The sequence below is a fragment of the Blastocystis hominis genome, assembly GCF_000151665.1.
Source record: "Blastocystis hominis, Singapore isolate B (sub-type 7) whole genome shotgun sequence assembly, scaffold_9".
NCBI classification, from domain to species: domain Eukaryota; class Bigyra; order Opalinata; family Blastocystidae; genus Blastocystis; species Blastocystis hominis.
The window spans coordinates 407,203-428,979 of NW_013171868.1; the positions used below are offsets into that span (position 1 = coordinate 407,203).

The 21,777-nt window shown below is 44.0% G+C and overlaps 9 protein-coding genes; 4 read left to right on the plus strand and 5 right to left on the minus strand.

Annotated features, from left to right (window-relative positions):
- Positions 1 to 692: 692 nt before the first annotated feature.
- On the plus strand, positions 693 to 1,635 carry GSBLH_T00005055001 (uncharacterized protein; the record flags this gene model as incomplete). Its single annotated transcript, XM_013044051.1, has 5 exons — positions 693 to 787; positions 817 to 1,066; positions 1,095 to 1,145; positions 1,176 to 1,409; positions 1,441 to 1,635. The coding sequence occupies 5 exons, from the start codon at positions 693 to 695 to the stop codon at positions 1,633 to 1,635; spliced, it is 825 nt and encodes a 274-aa protein (XP_012899505.1).
- Positions 1,636 to 5,238: 3,603 nt separating this feature from the next.
- Positions 5,239 to 5,906, minus strand: GSBLH_T00005056001 (uncharacterized protein; the record flags this gene model as incomplete). Its single annotated transcript, XM_013044052.1, has 2 exons — positions 5,239 to 5,448; positions 5,484 to 5,906. The coding sequence occupies 2 exons, from the start codon at positions 5,904 to 5,906 to the stop codon at positions 5,239 to 5,241; spliced, it is 633 nt and encodes a 210-aa protein (XP_012899506.1).
- A 124-nt stretch (positions 5,907 to 6,030) lies between these two features.
- Positions 6,031 to 8,539, plus strand: GSBLH_T00005057001 (Acetyl-CoA synthetase; the record flags this gene model as incomplete). XM_013044053.1 has 10 exons in its annotated part: positions 6,031 to 6,241; positions 6,274 to 6,470; positions 6,502 to 6,687; positions 6,717 to 7,019; positions 7,051 to 7,144; positions 7,176 to 7,576; positions 7,609 to 7,794; positions 7,823 to 7,954; positions 7,992 to 8,317; positions 8,348 to 8,539. The coding sequence occupies 10 exons, from the start codon at positions 6,031 to 6,033 to the stop codon at positions 8,520 to 8,522; spliced, it is 2,211 nt and encodes a 736-aa protein (XP_012899507.1). The 3' UTR covers positions 8,523 to 8,539.
- A 789-nt stretch (positions 8,540 to 9,328) lies between these two features.
- Positions 9,329 to 11,792, minus strand: GSBLH_T00005058001 (uncharacterized protein; the record flags this gene model as incomplete). XM_013044054.1 has 4 exons in its annotated part: positions 11,582 to 11,792; positions 11,499 to 11,561; positions 11,234 to 11,468; positions 9,329 to 9,687 (listed from the first exon to the last, which is right to left on the minus strand). The coding sequence occupies exons 1-4, from the start codon at positions 11,627 to 11,629 to the stop codon at positions 9,329 to 9,331; spliced, it is 705 nt and encodes a 234-aa protein (XP_012899508.1). The 5' UTR covers positions 11,630 to 11,792.
- Positions 11,793 to 11,929: 137 nt separating this feature from the next.
- Positions 11,930 to 13,726, minus strand: GSBLH_T00005059001 (uncharacterized protein; the record flags this gene model as incomplete). Its single annotated transcript, XM_013044055.1, has 1 exon — positions 11,930 to 13,726. One exon carries the CDS (start codon positions 13,724 to 13,726, stop codon positions 11,930 to 11,932), a length of 1,797 nt encoding a protein of 598 aa, XP_012899509.1.
- Positions 13,727 to 14,521: 795 nt separating this feature from the next.
- Positions 14,522 to 15,552, minus strand: GSBLH_T00005060001 (uncharacterized protein; the record flags this gene model as incomplete). Its single annotated transcript, XM_013044056.1, has 5 exons — positions 14,522 to 14,793; positions 14,825 to 14,884; positions 14,916 to 15,257; positions 15,289 to 15,438; positions 15,468 to 15,552. The coding sequence occupies 5 exons, from the start codon at positions 15,550 to 15,552 to the stop codon at positions 14,522 to 14,524; spliced, it is 909 nt and encodes a 302-aa protein (XP_012899510.1).
- A 94-nt stretch (positions 15,553 to 15,646) lies between these two features.
- GSBLH_T00005061001 (uncharacterized protein) lies at positions 15,647 to 16,052 on the plus strand (the record flags this gene model as incomplete). The annotated part of the gene is made up of 3 exons (XM_013044057.1): positions 15,647 to 15,712; positions 15,744 to 15,885; positions 15,916 to 16,052. 3 exons carry the CDS (start codon positions 15,647 to 15,649, stop codon positions 16,050 to 16,052), a joined length of 345 nt encoding a protein of 114 aa, XP_012899511.1.
- Positions 16,053 to 16,218: 166 nt separating this feature from the next.
- On the plus strand, positions 16,219 to 19,466 carry GSBLH_T00005062001 (uncharacterized protein; the record flags this gene model as incomplete). Its single annotated transcript, XM_013044058.1, has 10 exons — positions 16,219 to 16,228; positions 16,263 to 16,804; positions 16,840 to 16,976; positions 17,014 to 17,076; positions 17,108 to 17,449; positions 17,852 to 18,331; positions 18,362 to 18,764; positions 18,798 to 19,169; positions 19,202 to 19,271; positions 19,303 to 19,466. The coding sequence occupies 10 exons, from the start codon at positions 16,219 to 16,221 to the stop codon at positions 19,464 to 19,466; spliced, it is 2,583 nt and encodes an 860-aa protein (XP_012899512.1).
- Positions 19,467 to 19,479: 13 nt separating this feature from the next.
- GSBLH_T00005063001 (uncharacterized protein) lies at positions 19,480 to 20,343 on the minus strand (the record flags this gene model as incomplete). Its single annotated transcript, XM_013044059.1, has 4 exons — positions 19,480 to 19,762; positions 19,792 to 20,012; positions 20,043 to 20,233; positions 20,265 to 20,343. The coding sequence occupies 4 exons, from the start codon at positions 20,341 to 20,343 to the stop codon at positions 19,480 to 19,482; spliced, it is 774 nt and encodes a 257-aa protein (XP_012899513.1).
- Positions 20,344 to 21,777: the final 1,434 nt, after the last annotated feature.

Sequence of the window (21,777 nt, forward strand, 5' to 3'; positions counted from 1 at the left end):
GACTCTTAAAATAAAGAAGATCTTCCGAGTTTGATTACACAATAGTTGAGAGAAAATGTAAAAGTAGCTTTCGTTTTTGATCGTATTCGTTGTATTCGTGCAACACTCACCCGGAAACACACAATCGAGTTATCGTTTCACTATAATTCTTAACAAATAGAATGAGAAATCCCAAAGAAAGTGAATAGAATAACAAAGAAAATTGAAATTCCAAATTTGTTTTCAAGCTAGTACTTGTAATTGAAATGGCAGAACAGAATATTGAATTAAAGGTCAAATTGATGGAGGGTGCAGATCTGATGGTGAACGTGAAGTTGTCCGACACAGTCCAATCACTAAAAGAGAAGATCCAGGCAATGACATCTATACCTACCGAGCAGCAGCGAGTTATTTTTCGGGGAAGAATTCTTGAGAACGAAACTACGTTAGGGGAATGTAATTTGGAGGATCGGGACACTGTTTTCTTAGTAAAGCAAACTGTATAATTTTGATGGAAGTGTTAATTGTAGCCACATCCTCCAAGTGAGCCTGCTCAGCCACCTCCCGCTGAGCCACAGCCTGTAAATCCCGGAAATATTGTGGCGCCGATCTTAAATATTTTGACTTCAACAGTTGATACTCTTATTCATCAGTTACCGCAAGCTCAGCAAAACCCAACAAATGTGCGGACATTTTTCCACAATACTGTAAATATGTCTCCTGTGGCTGCAACTGCAACTGCGACTGCAACTGCTCCTACCCCTACAGCTTCTCCTGTTCCTTCTGAAGGGCTCGATGACCCTGTTGAGTAAGTTTATGAAATGGTTTCAAATATAGTGATGTATTAAACGAAGTGTTTGGCTTATCAGACGATCAGCAACAAGATCAGCAACAAGATCAGCAACAAGATCAGCAACAAGATCAGCAACAAGATCAGCAACAAGATCAGCAGCCACAACCACAACCACAACCACAACAAAACCAATCACAACAACAACAAGACCAACCACAACAACAACAACAAGACCAACCACAACAAGCAACGGGTAACCAGGATAGAAATCGCTCGATTGCCGATTCTCTGATCGTATTCCTCCTTTTTGCTTCACATTCAGCGCAATATCAACGAAGCTTCCCAGCAACTCATGCACCAAAATAGCAACGATGTAGCCTTCTCGCGCTTCTCTTGAATCTAGGCAACTGTGCGCGCGCTAGCGGCTTATAACAGTTATCTTCCACAGTATGCCGCGTTTCTACAGCGCAAACTCCGCGAATCCAACTTCCGTCCGAGCGCTTGGGGCGAAATGCAGCAAGCCATGCAGCAGCATATTCAACTCACGCAGACGCTCATGCGATTGCCAGCGCCAGCGCCGAATCGAAATGACATTCAGCGCGTTGATGTGATCGCGACAACAATTCCGATGGTGATGGTTTGTTGCATTGTACTTGATGAGATTGTAGGGGCAGAACGGAGAGAGAGGGTTCGATCAACAGCAGATAAACCAGATTATGCAACAAATTAGAGGCGTAGTTGGAGGAAATAATAGTCAGGGAAATGAGTCAGGAGGAAATAGTGGTAATAATGGCAGCAATGGTAATAACGGAAATAATAATTCGAATCCTGACAACAATGATTACAATGGGATGTATCTGTAATGTTTGGAATGTTTGTGTCACAAATCTTTACGTTTTTATTTATTTTAATTTTAATAGTTTGAAATGGAGTAGATGGGTTTTCTATAAATTCTATTGCATAGAAATCTTGTATCTTCTACAAATAGGGTTGATTGGTTAATATGTCGCAAAACAGGTATTTATTGTTCAGTAGGCTATTGCTCACAATATAGGAAAGGACTCGCATCTTATCGAACGAAAATTGGAGTTTGCTTCCGAAAGGCACTCATTTCGCAATGTACTCTATTTCAGTTTTCTTAATAATAGGTCCATGTAAGATCTATAGAATTGCAAGGGGAAAATGATCGAGAATTATCTATCATTGTTATCACATACCGCCAGGATGGGTATGAAGTTATTTTTGTATGTAATTATCTAGTAAATATATTGCTGTCTCTCTAAGTGATCACTCGATTCGAATTATTGATTCCTATACTGGAAAAGAAATAGCTGTACCCAAATCCCGTAAAATAATCATTGGTAGAATTTATGCGCTCATCTACACACAGCATGGACTGTGAAATGGCATCCACGCTGTCCGAACATTCTAGTGAGTGGCTCAGCGCCTGGAATGATTGTAGTGTGGGATGTGTTCGAGAAGCGAATAAAAGCTCGCGTATTTCTCGATATAGATGCAATGGTGAATTCGATCGACTTCCATCCCACGTTTCTTTGTAGAAATCGATTGATTCATAGGAAGGATCTGGTTATGTTCTGTTGTGATGATAGTGTGTTTCTCTGGGATTACGAAGTAGCTCTTGATCCTTGCTTTTCAGTAGTCAAATCGATCTCCCAAACGAATCATTCATTGTGTGAATCGGAAGGTTGAAATCTCTCTTTTTGCTGGAGGAGGAGAACTTCTGTTGGTTGGCTCCAAGATCGCTGATAATCGAAACAATAATCCAAATGTAAACAACAACGACAACAATGATGATGATGATGATGTGAATGAAAATGAAAATGAAAATGAAAATGAAAATAACAATACAAATGAAAGCAATGATGAGAATGATCTTCAAAATAACCAAAACACAGATAGAAATAATAATAATATTCATGTACCCAATCGAGTGATAAATCAACAACTACACAACAATATTCCAAATACAAATCCTTCACATATAAATAGCACCATTCCAGTGCCAAACAATCAAAGAGAAGACCTCGGCACGATCCAAGAATATCTTCTCAAGATCACAGATACCTTTAGCGTTTCACAGCCAATCACGATTACAACGAGTGCTGTTTTTCTTAATTCAGAGGGACTCTCCGTTAGTTCGTGCGGTATGTTTCTCCTTTGTGTCATGTACCGATCTTGTCTTCTTTCTGAGATAGTGACGGACCTCCAGAAATTCAGCAGCCTTCTTATTGTATCATGAGCTATGGTCCTGTTCTGGATCGTGCTCTTTTGTTTTCCAACCATCTGTTCGAGCCACAAACTGTCGATCTGTCGCATGAGAAGAGCTTTACTCGCATCATGCAGCAAAACTTGAATTCAGACAAAGAGGGGGAAATCGCCGTCGAATCCTCGTTCCATGGTATTGTGTGTTGGCCTGTCGCGAATAGATCCGAACGATATCCAGTATGGTTTTCACCCTTCTGCCAAGTGTGATATTGGAGTCGGGAAAGTGCATTGCCGCTTAGCTGTCCTAAGCTTGGATCCAGAAACCAAAGGATCGATTCTGGAGTTTATTAACATTCGAAATGATGTTTCAATTATCTCTCTGGAGTTCTGCCCTTCAAATAACTTTATTCTTCTTGCTACTGAAGATAAGTAGATGCAATTGATTGTGTGAACCGTTTAGCCAGCACTGGTATCGTGATGATACAGCAGAGCAGCATGCTACTGTACGCGTCATCCAATCGACAACTTGGGAAGTCGTTGTAGGTCCTGATAGCGGCATTGAGTGTAGTTTGAGCATTGCTTCGTCAATGGAACTCCCAACTCCACCTGTTGGAATCCAGCACATTTTTCTTTTTCTTGTGGTCTCTGTAATGGAAATATTATTAACTTTTCTTAATTCTTGTTTTCTCTATACTGATTGGACGAACAGAAGGTTTTCCCTCCTTCTGCTCATTATGTAAATAATCCACATTTTTTATGAATGGTACCTATACAGCATAACCATATTACATCTAGCTTCACTTATTCGTCCGGTAGAGATTTCTCTTCCATGTCCTCCTCCGGCGTCCATACAACCAATAAAGGACGTCGTATGGGGTAGAAAACGGTCTGCATCAGAATTCCTTGGATCCGCACTAGTAAAACAAAGTAGATTGGAATCCTTGTCTGCAGATATCCTCAGTAAGAAAGTAGCACATGTGGGTACTGTTATTGGGTTCTGCGATGAAGTCCTCCGCATGTTTGATGAATTGGTATCCCAAACCTACAGCCCTTCTGATCAGCGTAGGTCGTTCCTGCTGCTCGACTGTTGGATTCTGTGGAAGACCAGATAAAGAAGAATACGGTTATGAAACCGCCTATTGATTCTAAACCCAAAGCGCAAGTGGCTGCTTTTCGAGAATTCAAGCCACCACGATCAATTCGTACCATACAGTATCCGTCAAAGTCCTCTGCTTTCTTCCAACACATCGTTACACCTCCCCTCCTATCAAAACCATCCACAGTCGATTTAAATTTTGATTTTTAACAGTAGGAAAAGCCAAAAGAGATCCGCAGCCTTCCCAACTATAAAACCGCTGTATACAAAGAGAACGATAGGATCGAATGGGGGCAGAGCGGCGTTTACAAGGAGCAGCAATTGAAACAGGCGGATGAAGAAGCCGAAACTGATGAGGAAACGATTGTTTATGGGGTGAAAATGGCCAATAAAAACGTGAGGAACGCCTGCAAGGCGGTCAAAAGTCGGGACTGGTCGATTCGAACGCGTTTACAGAACTATCAAATTTCGATAAAGCGACTGAAAGAAGTAAATCGAAGGAAACGATTGTTACAGCTTTGTTTTGAATAAACCCAAATGGCTGATTTTCTTGAAGGAAATGAGGCAAATGAGAGAGAAATGATGGAGGCAACTCTGAAAAGCAAGGAGAAGGAGTTGTACAATGTAGTCCGTAGTTTGACTGGATAATTTGATAGATGGGATATGGTGATGGAGCTAATAAGTCCTATGAACAGCAATTTCAAGTAGGACTCGACATTACTGTTTTCAACTAGAATGGATTCAATACTGGCTTTAAGGAAGGAGACGCTTTCGGAAAGTGTGTTGGAATCATCAATGCTAGTTTAAAGTGGGTGTTTTATGCAGTTTTTTAATTTAGGATTTTAGACCTGTGCTTTAAGAATCCTTCGATAGATAGTGAAATTCGGAGTATGTATTGCGTCACGATGTCTCATTTTAGACTCTTTTATCGCTTGGAGACAAGATATCGAAGCCAGTCTAATTCCTCCCCAGTTGGAGCTGAAACAAAGTCAATACAGTGTTCTTAAGGCAGAAAAATTGGGTCTTATCATGAATCGCATTAAGGACCTCTTTTGCGCTCTTAAGATGAACGAGTGCGTAATGATGAAACTGTTATCAACCATATCTATTTAACCAAACATCTCTACAACTTTGTTTGTTTTTGTTATTCACACTTATGCCACTTTTTTGGCTCCGTCCCCTCTTTCATTGATGCGTAGCGAGCTGCAATATAAAGGAAATCGCTGAGACGATTCACAAACTGATATACCGAGGTACTAACATCCTTGTTCTGCAAAAGCATGCTCAGCGATCTCTCGGCTCTTCTGCAAATTGCTCTCGAGACATGCAAATGACTTGCCGCTTTGCCTCCTGACTACAGATTATTATTATTAAAGTACAGTATTATACAGGCAAAATGAACGAATCTTGCTTTGGTAACTCTCTGTCCAATAAGTAGGACCACTTTTCCAACTCTTGTACATGGGATTCTGAAAAATGAGTTTTATTCACTTGACGCTCCCTCGATTGACTAAGTGGAGTAGCAACGGCAGCACAAACATCAAAGAGTAAACATTGAACATTTTCCAAATAACTGTCCAAAAGAGAACATGAGTCAGTCATAAACTCACGAGATAATCCTATAAAACTGTTACATTCGTCGAGTGTCCCCAACACTTCAAAATGGATATCAGATTTAGGGAAACGCTTTCCATTATAGAGACAACTCATTCCCTGATCCCCAGATCGCGTGGTAATATCAACATCATACTGTTGCACGCTAACTTCGTCAACACTACTTGAATGAATAGACTCTTCTTGCTGCTCGCTCATAATCTATATCCGGGATAGAGTAGAATAATGAGATACCGCCATCCACTGAGACAAAGAAGAGCAGGAGTTGAAAATCAATAATGACTGTGCGCTTCATTGTATTCTAGAGAATTTGCCTGGAACTATGCTTTCTCGAAGTTTTTCTGTACTGAAAACACGGAATGTAGTCCGTGCTCTGTCGACCTCTCTCAAGAGCTATCCAATCAATGGCTTTTTTGATGCCAAGAGCTATGCTATTATTGGTGCTAGCGAAAAGCAAGGAAGTCTTGGATACATTATTTCTGATAACTTTTATCACAAGTTCCAAGGAAAAACCTATTTTGTGAATCCTAAAGGTTCCTATAGTGTCCGATCGCTTATACACTAGGTGGAAAGCTGTTTGACCAGCCGATTTACAAGTCTGCCTCCGAGATTCCTGACACCATCGAAGGAGTCGTCATTTCGATCTCTGCAAAGTTTACTGTGGACGCGCTGAAGCAGTGTCTTGAGCGCGGAGCCAAGTGGGTCACCATTGTTCCTGGAGGTTTCCGTGAGACCGGTACGAAGGAGGGAATCGAAGCAGAAGTGGGTTTTCGAGTCATGGTTGAATGGATAGAAGGAGATTGTGCGTCTGGCGAATGAGTACAAGTGCCGTATCATCGGACCGAACTGCATGGGAGTCTACGATCCTCGCAACGTGGACACGATGTTTATCGGCGACCGCGGTCTTTCCAAGCCCAAACTGGGTCCTGTCGGTTTGTTCTCGCAGAGCGGTGCGCTGGGCACTGCCCTGCTGAACGAGGTATTTTTTCCGATTTCTCGTCATCCCAGCTGTCCGGCGCGACGCAAGAGCCCTGGATCTCTCGCTTCATTTCGTTCGGCAACGCGTGCGATGTGGACGAGAAGGACTGTATCGACTACTACGAGCAAGATCCCTCCGTGAAGCAGATCTGGGCCTACATGGAAGGCTTCCACAACGCTCCCGAGTTTATCCGCAGCGTGAAGCGCATTTCCCAGAAGAAGCCGGTCATGGTGCTCAAAGCCAACCGTGGAAACAGCGGCGCCAAGGCCTCCGCGTCGCACAGCGCGTCCCTCGCCGCGAACGACGCCGTCTGCGACCAGCTTCTCCGCAACGTAGCGTGCAAAGAGGGCGATTGACGGCCAGGCCGGCGCGATTCGCTGCGACGTCTGGGCGGATCTCCACAACATCGGCACGGTGCTTCGCAACCAGCCGCTCCCCAAAGGCCGGCGCGTTGCAGGTCCGCTTGTCGAAAGCGTTTTCATGGGTAGTGGTGACGGACGCGGGCGGTTTCGGCGTGCTGCTCGCGGATTCGGTGGACACCTACAAGATGAACCTGACGGACTTCTCTCCGGAGACGATCAAGAAGTTCCGCGCGACGTTCCCTCCGTTCTACGCGTGCTCGAACCCGATGGATCTCACGGGCTCCGTCAAGACGCACGAGTTCATCGAGGCCGCCAAGCTCGCGCTGGACGACCCCAACGTGGACTCGGTCATCTTCGCGTACCAGCCCGGCGCGCCCGGCCTGGAGCTCCCGCTGGAGATGGCGAAGACGATCGAGAAGAACTTCGGTCCGGGGAAGACCAAGAAGCCGTTCATCGTGCTGGAGTTCGGCGGGAAATACCCGGACGACGATGTGATTCGCGACTATCTGAAGCAGGTCGGCATGTCGGTCTATGAGTTTGGGCTGGAAAAGGCGTCGAGTGTAGCGGGCCGGAGGAGGGAATGCGCGTGCTGGCGAAGCTCGCGGATTACAGCGAGTATCTGCAGCTCATGGGAGCGGTCAAGAGCGAGACGCACCCGAAGATCGACGCGCAGCTGATCAACGGATATGTGAACAAGGTGGCGAGCAAGGGGCGCTACACGCTCACGGAGATCGAGGGCTACGACGTACGGGAGAGAGAGGCGTGCGAGGTAGATTCTGTCGGCGTGCGGCATTCGAACCCCCGATTACAAGCTGGTGACCGCCGGAAACGACGCTGCGGACTTCCTGAGCAAGGCGAAGACGGACGCGAAGGACAAGTTCGTGGCGAAGATCGTGTCCCCGAATGTACCGATTGGTTCTTGATCGATCGATCCGCGTGTAGATCATTCACAAGAGCGACGTGGGCGGCGTGAAGCTGGGTCTGACGACGCCGGAAGAGGCCTGCGCGGTGGTGAACGAGCTGAACGCGAAGTTCAGCAAGCAGGGCATCGACTATCACGGCGTGATGCTGTACAAGATGGTCCCGTTCGGAACGGAGATGATGATCGGAGCCAACCGCGACGCGACGTTCGGGCCGATCACGGTGTCTGGATTGGGCGGCGTGCTGGTGGAGGTGCTGAAGGACGTGGTGTTCAACATGTGTCCGGTGAGCGTGGAGGAGGCGCAGATGTCGCTGGATAATTTGAAGACGCAGAAGATGCTGAATGGGTAGGGATGAAAGGGAGGAATGAGGGGAAGCTTCCGAGGACAGCCCGCGCTGAATCGGGCGAAGTTCGCGGAGTACATCGCGATCGTGTCGGAGATTATGACGCAGTGCGAGCAGATTAAGGAGATTGATATCAACCCGCTGATTCAGCTGCACGATGGATCGCTCACGGCTGTTGATTCTGTGTTCACTTTAAAGAAGAATTAAAACGTCAGTTCATTGAACCTGTTTGATGGATTTCTGTGGAAAATAATTATATATTTTCTAAAAAATTCATATATACAATAAACAAACTCCATTGATAAAAATAGGTTATTTGCCAGCACTCTTTCGCACAATTCGCTTCTTTCCTCCTTTTCGGACAGGCGCTTTCTTGTCCGGAACCACTACGGTGGTGGTTTGAACAGTGCAAATTGGCAATCGATACACATTCGCAAACTCACTCTCGTACTTCTTTATCACACGGTCATATATCTTCTTTGTATTCACGCCTCCCTTCTTCCCCTGAGTTGGATCGCTCTTCTCCTTTGATCGACGTTGATAGATCGATCTACATTTCACAGCTCAGCATGTGAACACAAACGGAGAATGACGCATATGAAACGCCCAAGAATTGGATAAAACGGTGAATTTGTACCCCGAGTAACGTAGCAACGAAATCCACTGGATCTTATTGTATCCATAATCCACAAATTCTTCATCAAACAGAGGCAAATTCGTTTTGCTCACGATGACGAACCTGCTTCTCAATCCACAAACATCAACGATACGGCTCTTGGAAAGGATTGTCCCAGCAATGTAATGGAATTGTGTGGTTCGTAGGCGGGATTTGGCTCCAATCTTTGGGCAAGTACATCTACAATCCATCATCCAAATTCGCAAAAATAAAACATTGGAATCCTTCTCACCGAGAGATCGACACCCTCCAAAACGAAGACACCACACCAACTGATTCTTGTTCATACGCAAATATTGGTTCGTTCTATACGATTGACTTGATGTCCTCATCCGTCTTACGGTTGAATGCAGGAGACCCAAGTTTTACAGGGAATTGATTTGAAAGGAACGTCAAATAAGGGCACAATAAATGCCTGGGCTGAGTCTTGTAAAAGATGAAACGGTAAAGACAAAAATGTGTCGCGAAGATTATCTGTAAAGTCAAAGTTGGACTCATTCTGTGTACATGCAGGCAAAATATCAGCATCCGCTATGAAAACATGAGTGGTTGATGCTTTTGAAAGTGCTAGGTTGCGTAGCGCATTGATCCGGAACGAGTTACCATACGATGATAACTTTGAAATCGTAACTCGAGAAGGAAGGTGCATCTCCTTTATTGCTTCATCTATGTAATCCATTTCAGTAGAGAACACTCCTAAACCCACAGAAATGGAGCTGTAGATCAGTTATACCCCCGAAACTATACTCCATCCACGCATTCACAATATAAAACAGATTATGGAGTTGAGAATAACTTAATAGGAAGCAAAGCAAAGGAAACCTACTCACAAACAGTAATCAAGGAAACAGAATAATTAAATCCCACAAATTGCGGTTTTTTCTACAATAGTCATAAGATACAATTGAAAATACAACATCTCGCAAATGAGTGTGATCCCCATTCAAAAATGTATTAGCTATATTAAGAACGAGCTTTAGCTCTCTAAACATAAGAAATCAATTCACATTCGGACACATATACGACCACAACTAAGAAAAGGCATAAACAGCATATAAACCACTTCAGCCATTTCCTCTTTGATCGTTTAGGCATTTATGCCACCTATGATGTGTATATGTGATTCCAAAATTTTCACCTATTTTTCTCATTCTGTAGGGTATGCTTTCTTCTGCGATTAGGCATATTTCCCATTTGCCATTTAGTTTCCATGCGCGGTGTCTTTCCATACTGCGTGTTGGAGTTGACGAAGCTGGAAGAGGAGCCGTGTTGGGTCCAATGGTGATGAGCTCTGTTTTATTAGACTCCCAAGAGGATGAATATTTCAAAAAGATAGGTGTGAAGGATTCCAAGGAGTTACTACCTGAAAAGCGCGATTCCTTGTACTCCCTTATTTTGGAAAGAGTTTCTCGAAGTTACTCCTACCATTTATCATCTTTGTCGATCGATAAACTAAGAAAACAAGGACTGTCAATGAATCGAATAGAAGAGAACCATATTCTCAACCTTTTATCGCGCTTCTTGGATGATGACGTTGACGAAGTGATCGTTGATGCCTTTGTGAGTAAAAAGAACCGTTTGGATACTGAAGTTCGGAAACTCTTTCCTAATTCGGTCGTAAAATGCGAATTCCACGCAGATGCGAACTATATCTGTGTTGCTGCAGCATCAGTCATTGCAAAAGTGAGCTTGGTTCTCGAGTGTTATATGTGTAGGTGGAAAGAGATCGAGCTATGGCACATCTATCGCAAGAACTGGATGTTGAATTGGGAACAGGCTATCCTCATGACCCTCTCTCCATCGCCTATCTTCGATCCTACATCAAGGAGCATGGAAAGGCTCCCCTCATTGCCCGCTCGTCATGGATCACAACGCAACGCATTCTGAAAGAGGAGTTAGAGATGTAACATAACACAACATAGATTTTGTGTGTTTGTGCTCAAACAAGTACCTCTACGAAATCGGGGCATCCTTGAGAGTTGCTGCCTTCAGTCGCTTTCCGTCCACCACCAAATGATATCCCTTGTACACCGCCTCTCCATTTAGATCCACGCGCAGTTCCTAAGACTCACATTCCTTTCAAGGCCTAACAGGCTGCACAAAACTCCACTTATTCTTCTTCGCTCGCGAATTGATTTCTTCCGTCGCAGTGTTGAAGCTGGGGATCGCTTCCAACACCACACGCGTGCCTGGAGCAGCATCAGCAGGAGGCTCGAGAATCTACATGTTGCGGCTGTCTAACCACGTACTTCGACGTGAGAATGGTCTGCACTGCAAGCACAGAGAACCATGCCATGGCTAGGAGACTCGAGGAGAAGTGCTTCTTTCAGATTGGCGAAAATGATCACACGCTTGCCCTCCAATTCCTCAGGTTGGTAATGGGGATACAAACCAGAGACGATTCGACGCTCCTGACCGAATTCTCCGCAGTCAATCACCTCACAAATCAGTTTGTTTGCCTTGGGATGTTTGTGCGCCTGCCGATCATCGAAACATCAAATACTCACGGACACAATGCGTCCAACAACCAAGTTAAGGCTCCAGAAAGGATCCGCCTCCTCAATAGCGGGCTTTCCAGAGTTAGAGACACCGGTACTAAACACATTAGAAGGAATGGAGAGAACTCCTTACGTTCCATTCTCGGCCTCGTTAAGGGATCGAATAAGGTGATTAATACGGTACTGCAATCTGTCAACCGTTTCCATTTTCTTCTCTTCCTCTTCCAGAGAACGAATAAGGTGGTTAACGCGATACTCGTATTTCTGAAGCATGACCTTCAGTGCTTCGTTTTCAGCACGGAGCTACAACAATCAGAAAAGGCAAATGAAACAAGTACTTCTTCGTTTTCCTTTTCTAAAGAGCGTGTGTCACAAACAGCCTGTGCTCTCTCCATTTCCTAATGAATGAAAGCAATCTACCAAAGGAACCTCAACAACGTCTAAACGCTTTTCCAACTCTTCAATTTTAGCAGTGACCTCAGAAATCGATGCCATTGAGCTAGCTTACAGAATCTAATAAACTTTGAAATGGTATAAGACTTGGAAGAAAAAGGGGACTTATTTTGGAGTTTTGAAAGTCTGGTATTTTCCTTTACTATATACACTATATATATATATATATACCAAGAAAGCGTTTGATAGAAACAAACAGAACACTGAATAGGTAACTCTTTCTTTCTCTCTTCTCCGTGTATTTCCTTACGGACGCAGAAGTAGTAGATGGTAGCGAAAAGGGCTGCGACAATATCTGCGAACGGATAAGCCATGAAAGTACCCCAGTAATCTTGTCGGATCCAGCACATAATGAACTGGGCACAGCACGTAAACAGACAAGATCTTCCGAACAGAACAACTGCAGCTCCAAACCCACGTCCAATCGCTTGCAATCCAGGATACAATGTGCAAGAGAAGGGAGAAAGGAAGAGAAGCGCTGTCATGTAGCGAAGACCCTTCGAGAAAATCTTGATAAATTCCTCATCACTGTTAAATAAGGTAGCTAATTGATTTGAAAAAACGAGGCAACCAGCCGATAAAATGATACAAACTATGAGTTGCCCGATAAAGCACACGCGCAAGGCATTTATGAAGCGCTTACTTAGTTTCGCTCCTCGGCAATAGGCTAGAAGAGCCACACAGCCGTGAGCAATAGAATTGATAGGAATAAATAAAAAGTATTGCATTCTGGAAAGACTGCCCGACGCAGCGATTGCAGCAACAGTAAGCGGATCGTCACGAGGATAGGGCGAGAAATTGAGAACCAACTGGTTGGAGACGATCGTCATAATTCCGTTAGAAAGCCCAATCACCATTCCACTGAGACCTGTATTCATAATTTCTAAAACCAGTTTCCAGTCAGGAATCATATCCTTTAAGCGAACAATGACAGCCGAGCGTTTGGACAGGAAAAACCAGAGACCAAATGACGACGAACAAATATAGGCAATAATAGTAGCAAAAGCAGCTCCCTGAATCCCCAATCCTAAGAACTTTAGGAATATAAAATCGAAAATCATGTTGATTATTGCAGAAATCAACATTAGACTACAAGAATACAGAGCAGCACCCTCTCCTCTCATCAGATTATTAGTTCCATAGCAGAAGTTATAGAGGATATCTGCATACATTAAAGGATAAATATACTTTTTTGCAGGCTCCAAGGTCCCAGCGGCCTCGGAAGCACCTAAAAGAACAAGTAACCACTCAGCGATCAATGGCAATACAATTGCCATAACGATTCCAAGAATAATATCCATAGTAAAGGTATTTCCAACTACGCGGCGAGCAGTCTTTTCATCTCTTCTTCCCAAATAACGGCCATATAAAGGGCCTCCGCCCTGTGCAAAGATTAACGAAAGACCCACCATAATACACATTTCAATAGGCGATGCAAATGACTGACCCGCCAGGGAAATCTTCCTCTCTTCAACGGTGTCACCTGCGAATTGTCCAATGCAGATAGAATCTACTAAAGTGTATAACGAACTGACAACCTTTGCAACCAGATCTGGGTAAGTCATCTTCCAAATTGTGGCAACTAAGGGACCATTTCCCAGAAACTCGGATTTCTTCATTTTTTCAATGGTCCGAGGTGTTAACCCGTCTTGCTTTTTTTTCTCTTCAGAAATAGCAACATTCGAGTCCTCTGGAATTTTAATGGTTAAATCTAAAGATGGTTGTTCCTCAACCGTCGGAGGTGATGTTGGAGTGACGACTTGACTAGAAGAGATAGGAATCATACCGCGAAATAAAAAAATCTGTAAAAATGAGGTTGTATTGACACAATCTGCACCAAAATTTGGTGCTCAAAATCTATTGGAACAAACATTTAATTATGAAAAGTTACTACTGCGCAGCCAGGAAGGTGGCAGAAAGCAATAAAAGATTGCTAAGAGTGGCAGAGGAAGCATATTTGTGAATGCGCTCTTTCCTACATGTTACTCCGGAAGACATCAAAAACCATGTCCACTTCGCCGATAACCGATGTCTCTTTGGTTGTTCCTTTTCTGCAGTCTCTTCCGGGGCTTCTCTCTTTCTGGATGATGGTTTCTACAATTGAGGACAACGCAGAGGAGGAACGGGAAGAAGGACTTCACTGGCCGTTGTTGGGTCATTCGATGGCAATTCATTGTCATTGGCTATAAATAAGGAGAGACATCAAGCAGCACGAGAGGCTTCGGTTGGGTTGGAGGCTGAGATTTCTTCTTCCTGCTGTGGCTGCTGCTTCACTTCCTCTTTTTCCTCTTTGTCGATTTCCTCTTCCTGCTGCTTCACCTCTGCTTCCACTTCCTCCGGCCTCGTTTCTTTGTCAATTTCCTCTTCCTGCTGCTTCACTTCTTCTCTTTCGTCTTTGTCAATTTCTTCCTCCTGTTTCACTTCCTTCTCCTTCACTTTCTCTTGTTTCGCTTCCTCTTGTTTCGCTTCCTCCTCCTCCTTCACTTCGACTTTTTCTTCCTCCTTCTCCTTCACTTCTTCCTTCTCCTCCTGTTTAGGCACTCTCTCTACACATAATTCTCCTCCTCAATGACTTCTACTCATCCTGGCATATTTGCTAAGCACATGCTATACATTATTATTACCATTTCCCAATCACTTACCCCAAAAGTAACGTTCTTCTTTGTCGTCATACTGCGCAACGTATCAAGATACGTGTCCAACTGCGGTATCTGTGTCGAGTGCAGGTTAAACTTCTGCAACATCTCGTACAATACACGGAACTCCTCTCCGCAAGCCGCATTCATCACAACTTCGTCCATTTTCATAGACTCCGCTTCCTCTTCTGTCTTTCCGATCCAAGGAAGAGTCGCTAGTTCTCAAATCGAATCGAAATAAGATACAATTAATCAGGTAAAGCATGATGTACACGGCCGAGATCACATTATCACGCATTGTGGGCTCTGCAATTTAACAAACACATTCTGTTTCTACCATTTCCATGCAGAATTGAGGGGGAAACGAAGGTCGTATCATCGATGCTCATAAGCTCACCCGTGTAAAACTCCTGATTGAGCAGAATAACCCTATATCCCCTGGTCGTGCGACGAAGAACAAAGTCATCGATTGTGAGATTATTCAAAACCATCCCTCTTTCAAATAAATACTGCAGGATTGTCAAGATCTGAATAGCAATATTCACTAAATCATCCCGAGACACATGCAAGGTGTTATCCAACACTACTGATTTTAAATCCCTGGATACATTTTCGTATACAAAATATTTGTGACTTTCATAAACTCCCGTAGCGCCATTCAAAGGAATAATAGGGAAACCTATTTCGTTAATCTATAAGTAGCTACAAACAATGAGAGTCATAGTAGCTAAACGTTGGGATCACATTTGCCTTGAAAGATACCCTCTTTGTCGAATTCGCTTTCTCGTTTTCTAAAGTATCGCGATCATCGCATAAAATGGTCATATAATATTTCTGCTCTCTATCCGAATCCAAAGTCACTAAGTACAAACCATACCAAGTAACCTACCTTGATAGACATAGCCATAGTTTGAACTACTGACTAGAGAGCTCAATCTCCAGATGTTTATTACTTTTCCTTCCAAATTCTCCATTTAAACGAAATGATTCACTCTCCCGATTGACAAAAATCCTGATTTTTTAAAGTATTTTTGTAGATTCTTTCGATAGCTATTTCTTTTCTGCAAAATGGACAAGTCTCTGCCTGTAGCCCCTAAGAAATATCGATTCGGAATTTGTGCTATGAGAAAGAAAGTACTTGACGAAAATGGTTCATAACGTTTAGGTAGAAGCATCGCCGATGAAGATGCTCATGGAGAGAATCCGCCCTTTTGTCGAAATCGTGATTTTTGAAGAAGAAACTATTCTTCATGCTCCGATCGAGGAATGGCCCATTGTAGATGTTCTTATGGGTTGGTACTCGGACGGTACCTTATTGCAAGCGTGTTATAATATAGGTTATCCTTTGGACAAGGCAATCTCATATGTGGAGCTCCGAAAGCCGTATTCCCTCAACGACTTGTCAATGCAGAAAATATCCTGTGGTAATAATAATAATAATAATAATGATAATATCTTTTGGTTCCTTTATTGAACTTGTTCTTTGATCGTCGAACGATTCACAAGATGCTCAAGGATAATGTACCAATAACGTAATATGTCTCACCTACCAGGGAATCAAAGTTCCTGACTATTTGATTGTGGAGCGCGATGAGAATGGAGTGGTTCAAGGAGATTTTGAAGAGCATGAGGAATACATTATGCTCAACGGTACGATCGTTTTGCTCTTTCCCTTATTAGCTAGGTGTCAAATTAGAAAAGCCTTTTGTGGAAAAACCAGTCGATGCAGAGGACCATCGAGTTCGCATTTACTATTCTCGCGTTGATGGAGGTGGAATGAAGGAACTGTTCCGCAAACACAGCAATCAGAGTAGTCAGTACTATCCAGACCACTCGCATATTCGCACAGATGGGTCTTACATTTATGAACGCTTTCTCCAAACCGAGGGAACAGACGTGAAAGTGTACTCGGTGGGCGTTTCGTACGTCCATGCCGAGGCGAGAAAGTCGCCGACCGTGGATGGCCGCGTGGATCGGGATGAGAACGGAAAGGAGGTTCGATATCCTATTTTGCTGACGTACGATGAAAAGCAGATTTGTCGAAAGATCGCTACAATATTTAAGCAAACGATCTGTGGGTTTGATTTGTTGCGTGACCGTGGTACTTCGTACATTTGCGATGTGAACGGAGTCAGCTTTGTAAAGAAGAACGCCAAGTTTTGGAACGATGCTGCCCATTTGATCATGCTGATCGTTTATAAAAACTTGTGTCCCGAAATCCTGCGAGTAAGGACAAGGCATATTAATGGTTAATGGAGTAGAAAGTGGATACGGAGGAGCTTGAGATGTCAACGCGAGAAAGACAACAGTTGGAAGATGAATATAAAAGAACTCCTGTGCCTTGCGAAGATCGTGAAACGTTGCGTGCTGTGATTTGTGTTTGTCGTCATGGCGATCGGTACTTATTGATATCTACGGGATGGTAACCTTTGTAGAACTCCTAAGCAGAAATTGAAGTTTAAGGTTTCAACCAAGTCATTGCTTGAAAAGCTTCAACAGTCCTAATTTTGCACCCGTGCTGATCTGTAGTTTATTTAAGGACCATCGAAAAGAGGTGAAAGTGAAAGAAGCCATGCAGATGAATTACATTGTCTCGGTCGTGAGGGACCAGATTCACGAAATGGAGTCTGTTCCGTGTACTTACGATTCGGATATGAGCGATGCTCAGTCCTCGGAGATGAGAGAAAAGAATAAGGACATTGTGCTGAAGAACAAGCTGCTCCAGCTCGTGGCTGTTTTGCAGCAAGGCGGACAGTTCCGAGGATTTAACAGAAAGATCCAGCTCCGTCCTTTGCAGTGGAAAGAAGCGCCCCAAGTGATAGACGCAGAGCAGAACGACGACAATTCGGATGCTGGAAACGATGACAATGCGTTCGCTCCACCCAACGAGCTGCGCACAAGCCTTGACGATCTTGGTTTGCCGAATAGTAAGATTATTTCTCTCTACATTAGGATTAGAGAAGAAAGGGGCTGCGGCAGGGTCCCAAGAAGCGGAACAATCGGAACGCAAAAATTCTTTTAGCAATTGTATGGAGGGGGAAGAAGATTCGAAAGAGTCTCATGGACTATCTTCGATGAATCCTTGCTTCGAGTTAAAGGAAGGAGTTCAACGAGTAGGTGATTTGGATGACGGGATCAAAACGTATAGACGATCGAAAAGCAAGACAAGAAGGATCCGAGTCTTCCCAATATTCCGATCGCTTCATCTCCTTCTGTCGAAGATTTGTCAAGCAAAAGCAAGAAGATGAGTAATGCTTCGGGATTGGAGTGAAGTCTAGTCGTGACGGAGGCTTTATTCATCGTAAAGTGGGGAGGCGTTCTGACCCAAACCGGCAGGAAGCAGGCGATTCATTTAGGGGAAATGTTCCGTCGCCAAGTGTATGGAGGGGATGCCTTCTTCTTGCGATTGCACAATACCTACCGGCATGATATGAAAATCTACTCCTCCGAAGAAGGCCGCGTTCGCACCACAGCCGCTGCCTTTGCGAAGGGGTGTTTGGATGTGGAGGGCGAGCACTTGACTCCGATTATGGTGAGCATGGTTCACTGCCATCGCCAGGCAGATTACATGCTGGACAATACGAGCAAGGCGATGGAAATGCTGAAGAACGTGAAGGCACGGCTGTACTCGACACTAATCGAAGAGGGAGACATGACAGAAGAACGAATCCATCGGCTTTGTCCCTCTGGAAATCAAAGTGTGATCAATGCACTGCACCAAGTGGGAAATGCTCGCAAGTATCTTGAGAGCATGTGAGAGTCGAAGGGCTGTGTAACCGATAGATACAGCGACATCAAAACCCTCACGCATTCTCTGTTTACGTACGGAAGAACGGCGGAGGGAAAGGCTGCGATGGGCTACGAAATGGAGACGGTGAATCTGGCGCTCGGCCGATGGGTCAAGCTGCAAAAGGATTTCTTCGATATCCGCACGCAAAAGTTTGATTTGAGCAAGGCAGGCGTTGTTCTTGGTTTGGTTAGATTACAGATCCCGACGTTGTATGATTGCATCAAGTTTGATTGCATCCACAACGCAGGACTCCCGCTGAAGAGTCGCGATGAATTGTTTATGAAGAGCAAGGTTCTGGCGGACATTATCGTCCCCCAGGAGTACGGTATGTATACTTGGGAAAAGATGCTGATTGGACGGAATATCGTGAAGAATTTACTAATCAAGATCGATGTGGTAAGGGAGCGAAAAGAGCTTCATTACGCGTAGGATCTGCGAATCTCTGCGTTTGGTCCTTGCAGCAAGTTTATCGAGAAGTCCGACCACCTGCAGGAAGTGAGCAGCTATAAGGCGGACGAGCGATACACCGAGGAGAGTTCCGGACACAGTCGAACTGTGTACACGCGTATGTACTTCACCTCGGAATCCCACATTCACGGCATTCTCAACGTGCTGCGGTATGGAAGCTCGTCGACCGGTCAGCGAGCAGTCACCGACGCTGGACTGGCGGCTCTGGATGAAGTGACGGAATATGATTATTTGAGCCATATTCTTCTTCGCATGTACGAAAACACGAGCTACGATCTCACCGATCCCAAGCGATTCCGAGTGGAGCTTTCGTTCTCTCCGGGATGTGTGATTGTTGGCTTTTGCTGATGCCTTCATTGTTGTAGGATGGAAAGGAGCACTTTGGAGAAGACCCAGAATGCAAGCCTGCCATCATTCTCCATGATCATTTAACTTGTTTGTGCTGAGTTTGGTTTCTTATGTGTAGTACAAGACCTGCAGAGTATTCTTAGCCATGTTTTGAATGACGAGGATCGGAAAGTGAAAGATTCCTTCCCCGACACGCTTCCTGAAGATCGTTCTCCTATTTGGATTGTTTTGTTGAAGAAAACAATAATAGAAACAACAGTAAAAGCAAACACACACGACTAAACTCATACCAGGGCTATTGCATACGTTGCCTCTTTTCACTTTCACGTCGAATACGCTCTCGTTCACGTTGAGCGCGTTCCTTTTCGAATTGACGCTCATCGACACGCCGCAAGAATTCCTGCTTTTCGATGTATCCATCCTTCTTTGCTTTTTCCACCTCCTCCTTGATTCCCTCTTTATCTTTGTATTTGTCCCAATCGTATGATGATTTATCGATTGTCGTCATCGATTTCTTCGACTCAACAGACTTTACAAGTGTGTCCAGTTCTTGAGAAGTAGAGCCGCTTCCAGTTATTCTATGTGATACACAAAATTCATGAGATACTCAATCTTTTCTCCTGCAAACTTGACTATGTGCTTTGTGCTTTGCTTGGACTGTTCTTCACGAACAGACTTTACCGCATCCCTCACAGACTGAAGGAAATCTTCGTTTGAAAGGTCCACTTTAGATCCATTAATAGTACATTGGGACTCACCATTCTGCTTTGACAGATTCTGGAAATACGAATACCCATCTTTTTGCTCTGTGATCATATCCATAAAACCCTACATCTAAATAATCATTCAAAACAAGACATAGCTGAGTTTTGGTTTACTTCGGATTATTTCTTCATCTTTCTCTTTTTCTCGCTCCAGCTCTGCAAATATTTGTTGTGCCTTTCGCTTGAGTAGAGCATCGACATCATCGAGTTCTGTCTGTTGGTCCTGATTTCCCCCTTTGCCACTTCTCGTTGTGACAAACAGTCCGTCATCGGTAACAGGAACTTCTGTTGATCACTTGAGACACTTAAACAAAACCGGGCTCAAAATCGTCATCTTCTTCATCCGAACTGAGAAGAGGTTCTTCTGGATTGAGTACTGTATGGGATACACTCATCAACAAATCGAAATTAAAAAACTGTAAAAACCGCGATAGTTCTGTTTTTCAAAGTTTTCATATTAATTGTATTTAATCAGTAATGAATGCATGTATAAGCATTTTATCATGCAAGTACTGCAGGCCTCTTCCCTGGAAGAAATGTCTCAAGAACTTGTACCCCTCTCAATCAACTGGCTATGACGACACTGTCGAGGCGCAGAATGCAGAGGAATTGGCAAAACACGCGCTGCGAAACAACAAATTGTTTGTACCCATTTCAAAGTACTATTGGGAATTGGATTAAGAGCAGAGCATTGGAAAAGAACATTTCGCGCGATTTGCATAAGAAGAGATACGGGTATGTACAAAAGGTAGAATATGATCGTAGCTATGTTTCAATTTCTATTAACGCATTCATTACACTCATTGATATGTGTCATGACAACTTGAGTCGTTTTGAAACTTTTGTATACCGCGTGGTACTCCTTTCGCAATGAGTTTCATGTAGTTGGAGGAGTGTCTAAATGAATCGCATGTTCAGACGAGGATTTGTGCCATGAATCTCGTAAGTTTTCTGGAATTCTGCGAGGAATAGTTTATAAAGGTTTGTCAGTGCAAAGATCAAAACGACGACTCGACAAATGGAAAGTATTTTGATCTTCTAGATTCTATTCTTGCTGACTGTGAAGTTGAGCTAGACACTCCCCTAGAAACGCTTCACCTTCACGACACGGCTATATCGGTTCTCTATCAGTTAGTGTTGATCTGTCCCTTGGCATCGCTAACTTCTATCATTCCGAAGCTCGTCCCCGTGTTAGTTGACGTAATTCGTCTGAACGAAACTTCTGAGTTCGTCTTGAGTCTGTTGGGTGAATGCATAGGGAAGAAGCGAAGTACATAAAGAGCATGAAAACCAATGCGTTCGTTCCATTGATAGACGTTTCAATGCATAGAAGTCGCTGCTTGTCCAGCATTTACCAGACAACGAACGTGATTACGCTCTCCGCTCTGCTAACGCCCTTGTTCCGCAAGTTGGATAGCTATGGATGGCATCCATTATCCTTCTCTCATGACGTGATGCACACGCTGACAGGAAACAAGGTGGTCTGCAAAGCGATTGGCTGATGTGTAGAACAAAGATGCGATCGTGAAGCCGATCTATCTTCACATTATCTCACACATCGGAGATTTGATTCCTGGTCTATTTTCCAGTGAAGACTTTTCAGGTAGAGTGCGTTGGTGTGAAGGATCATCGGAAGGAAACGATTCTATTTCTGTGATGAATTCCGAATCAGAAGCGGAGTTGCAGAGCAAGAACGGCGATTCTGCTGTTCACGAGGTCGAAATGGCAGATTTCAGAATGAAGCCCTGCCTGTTTGCTGTGATTCGATGTATTTTATATGTACGGTTGATCGCTTGTTTGTCTTATCGTGCAGTGTGTCGAATCCCAGC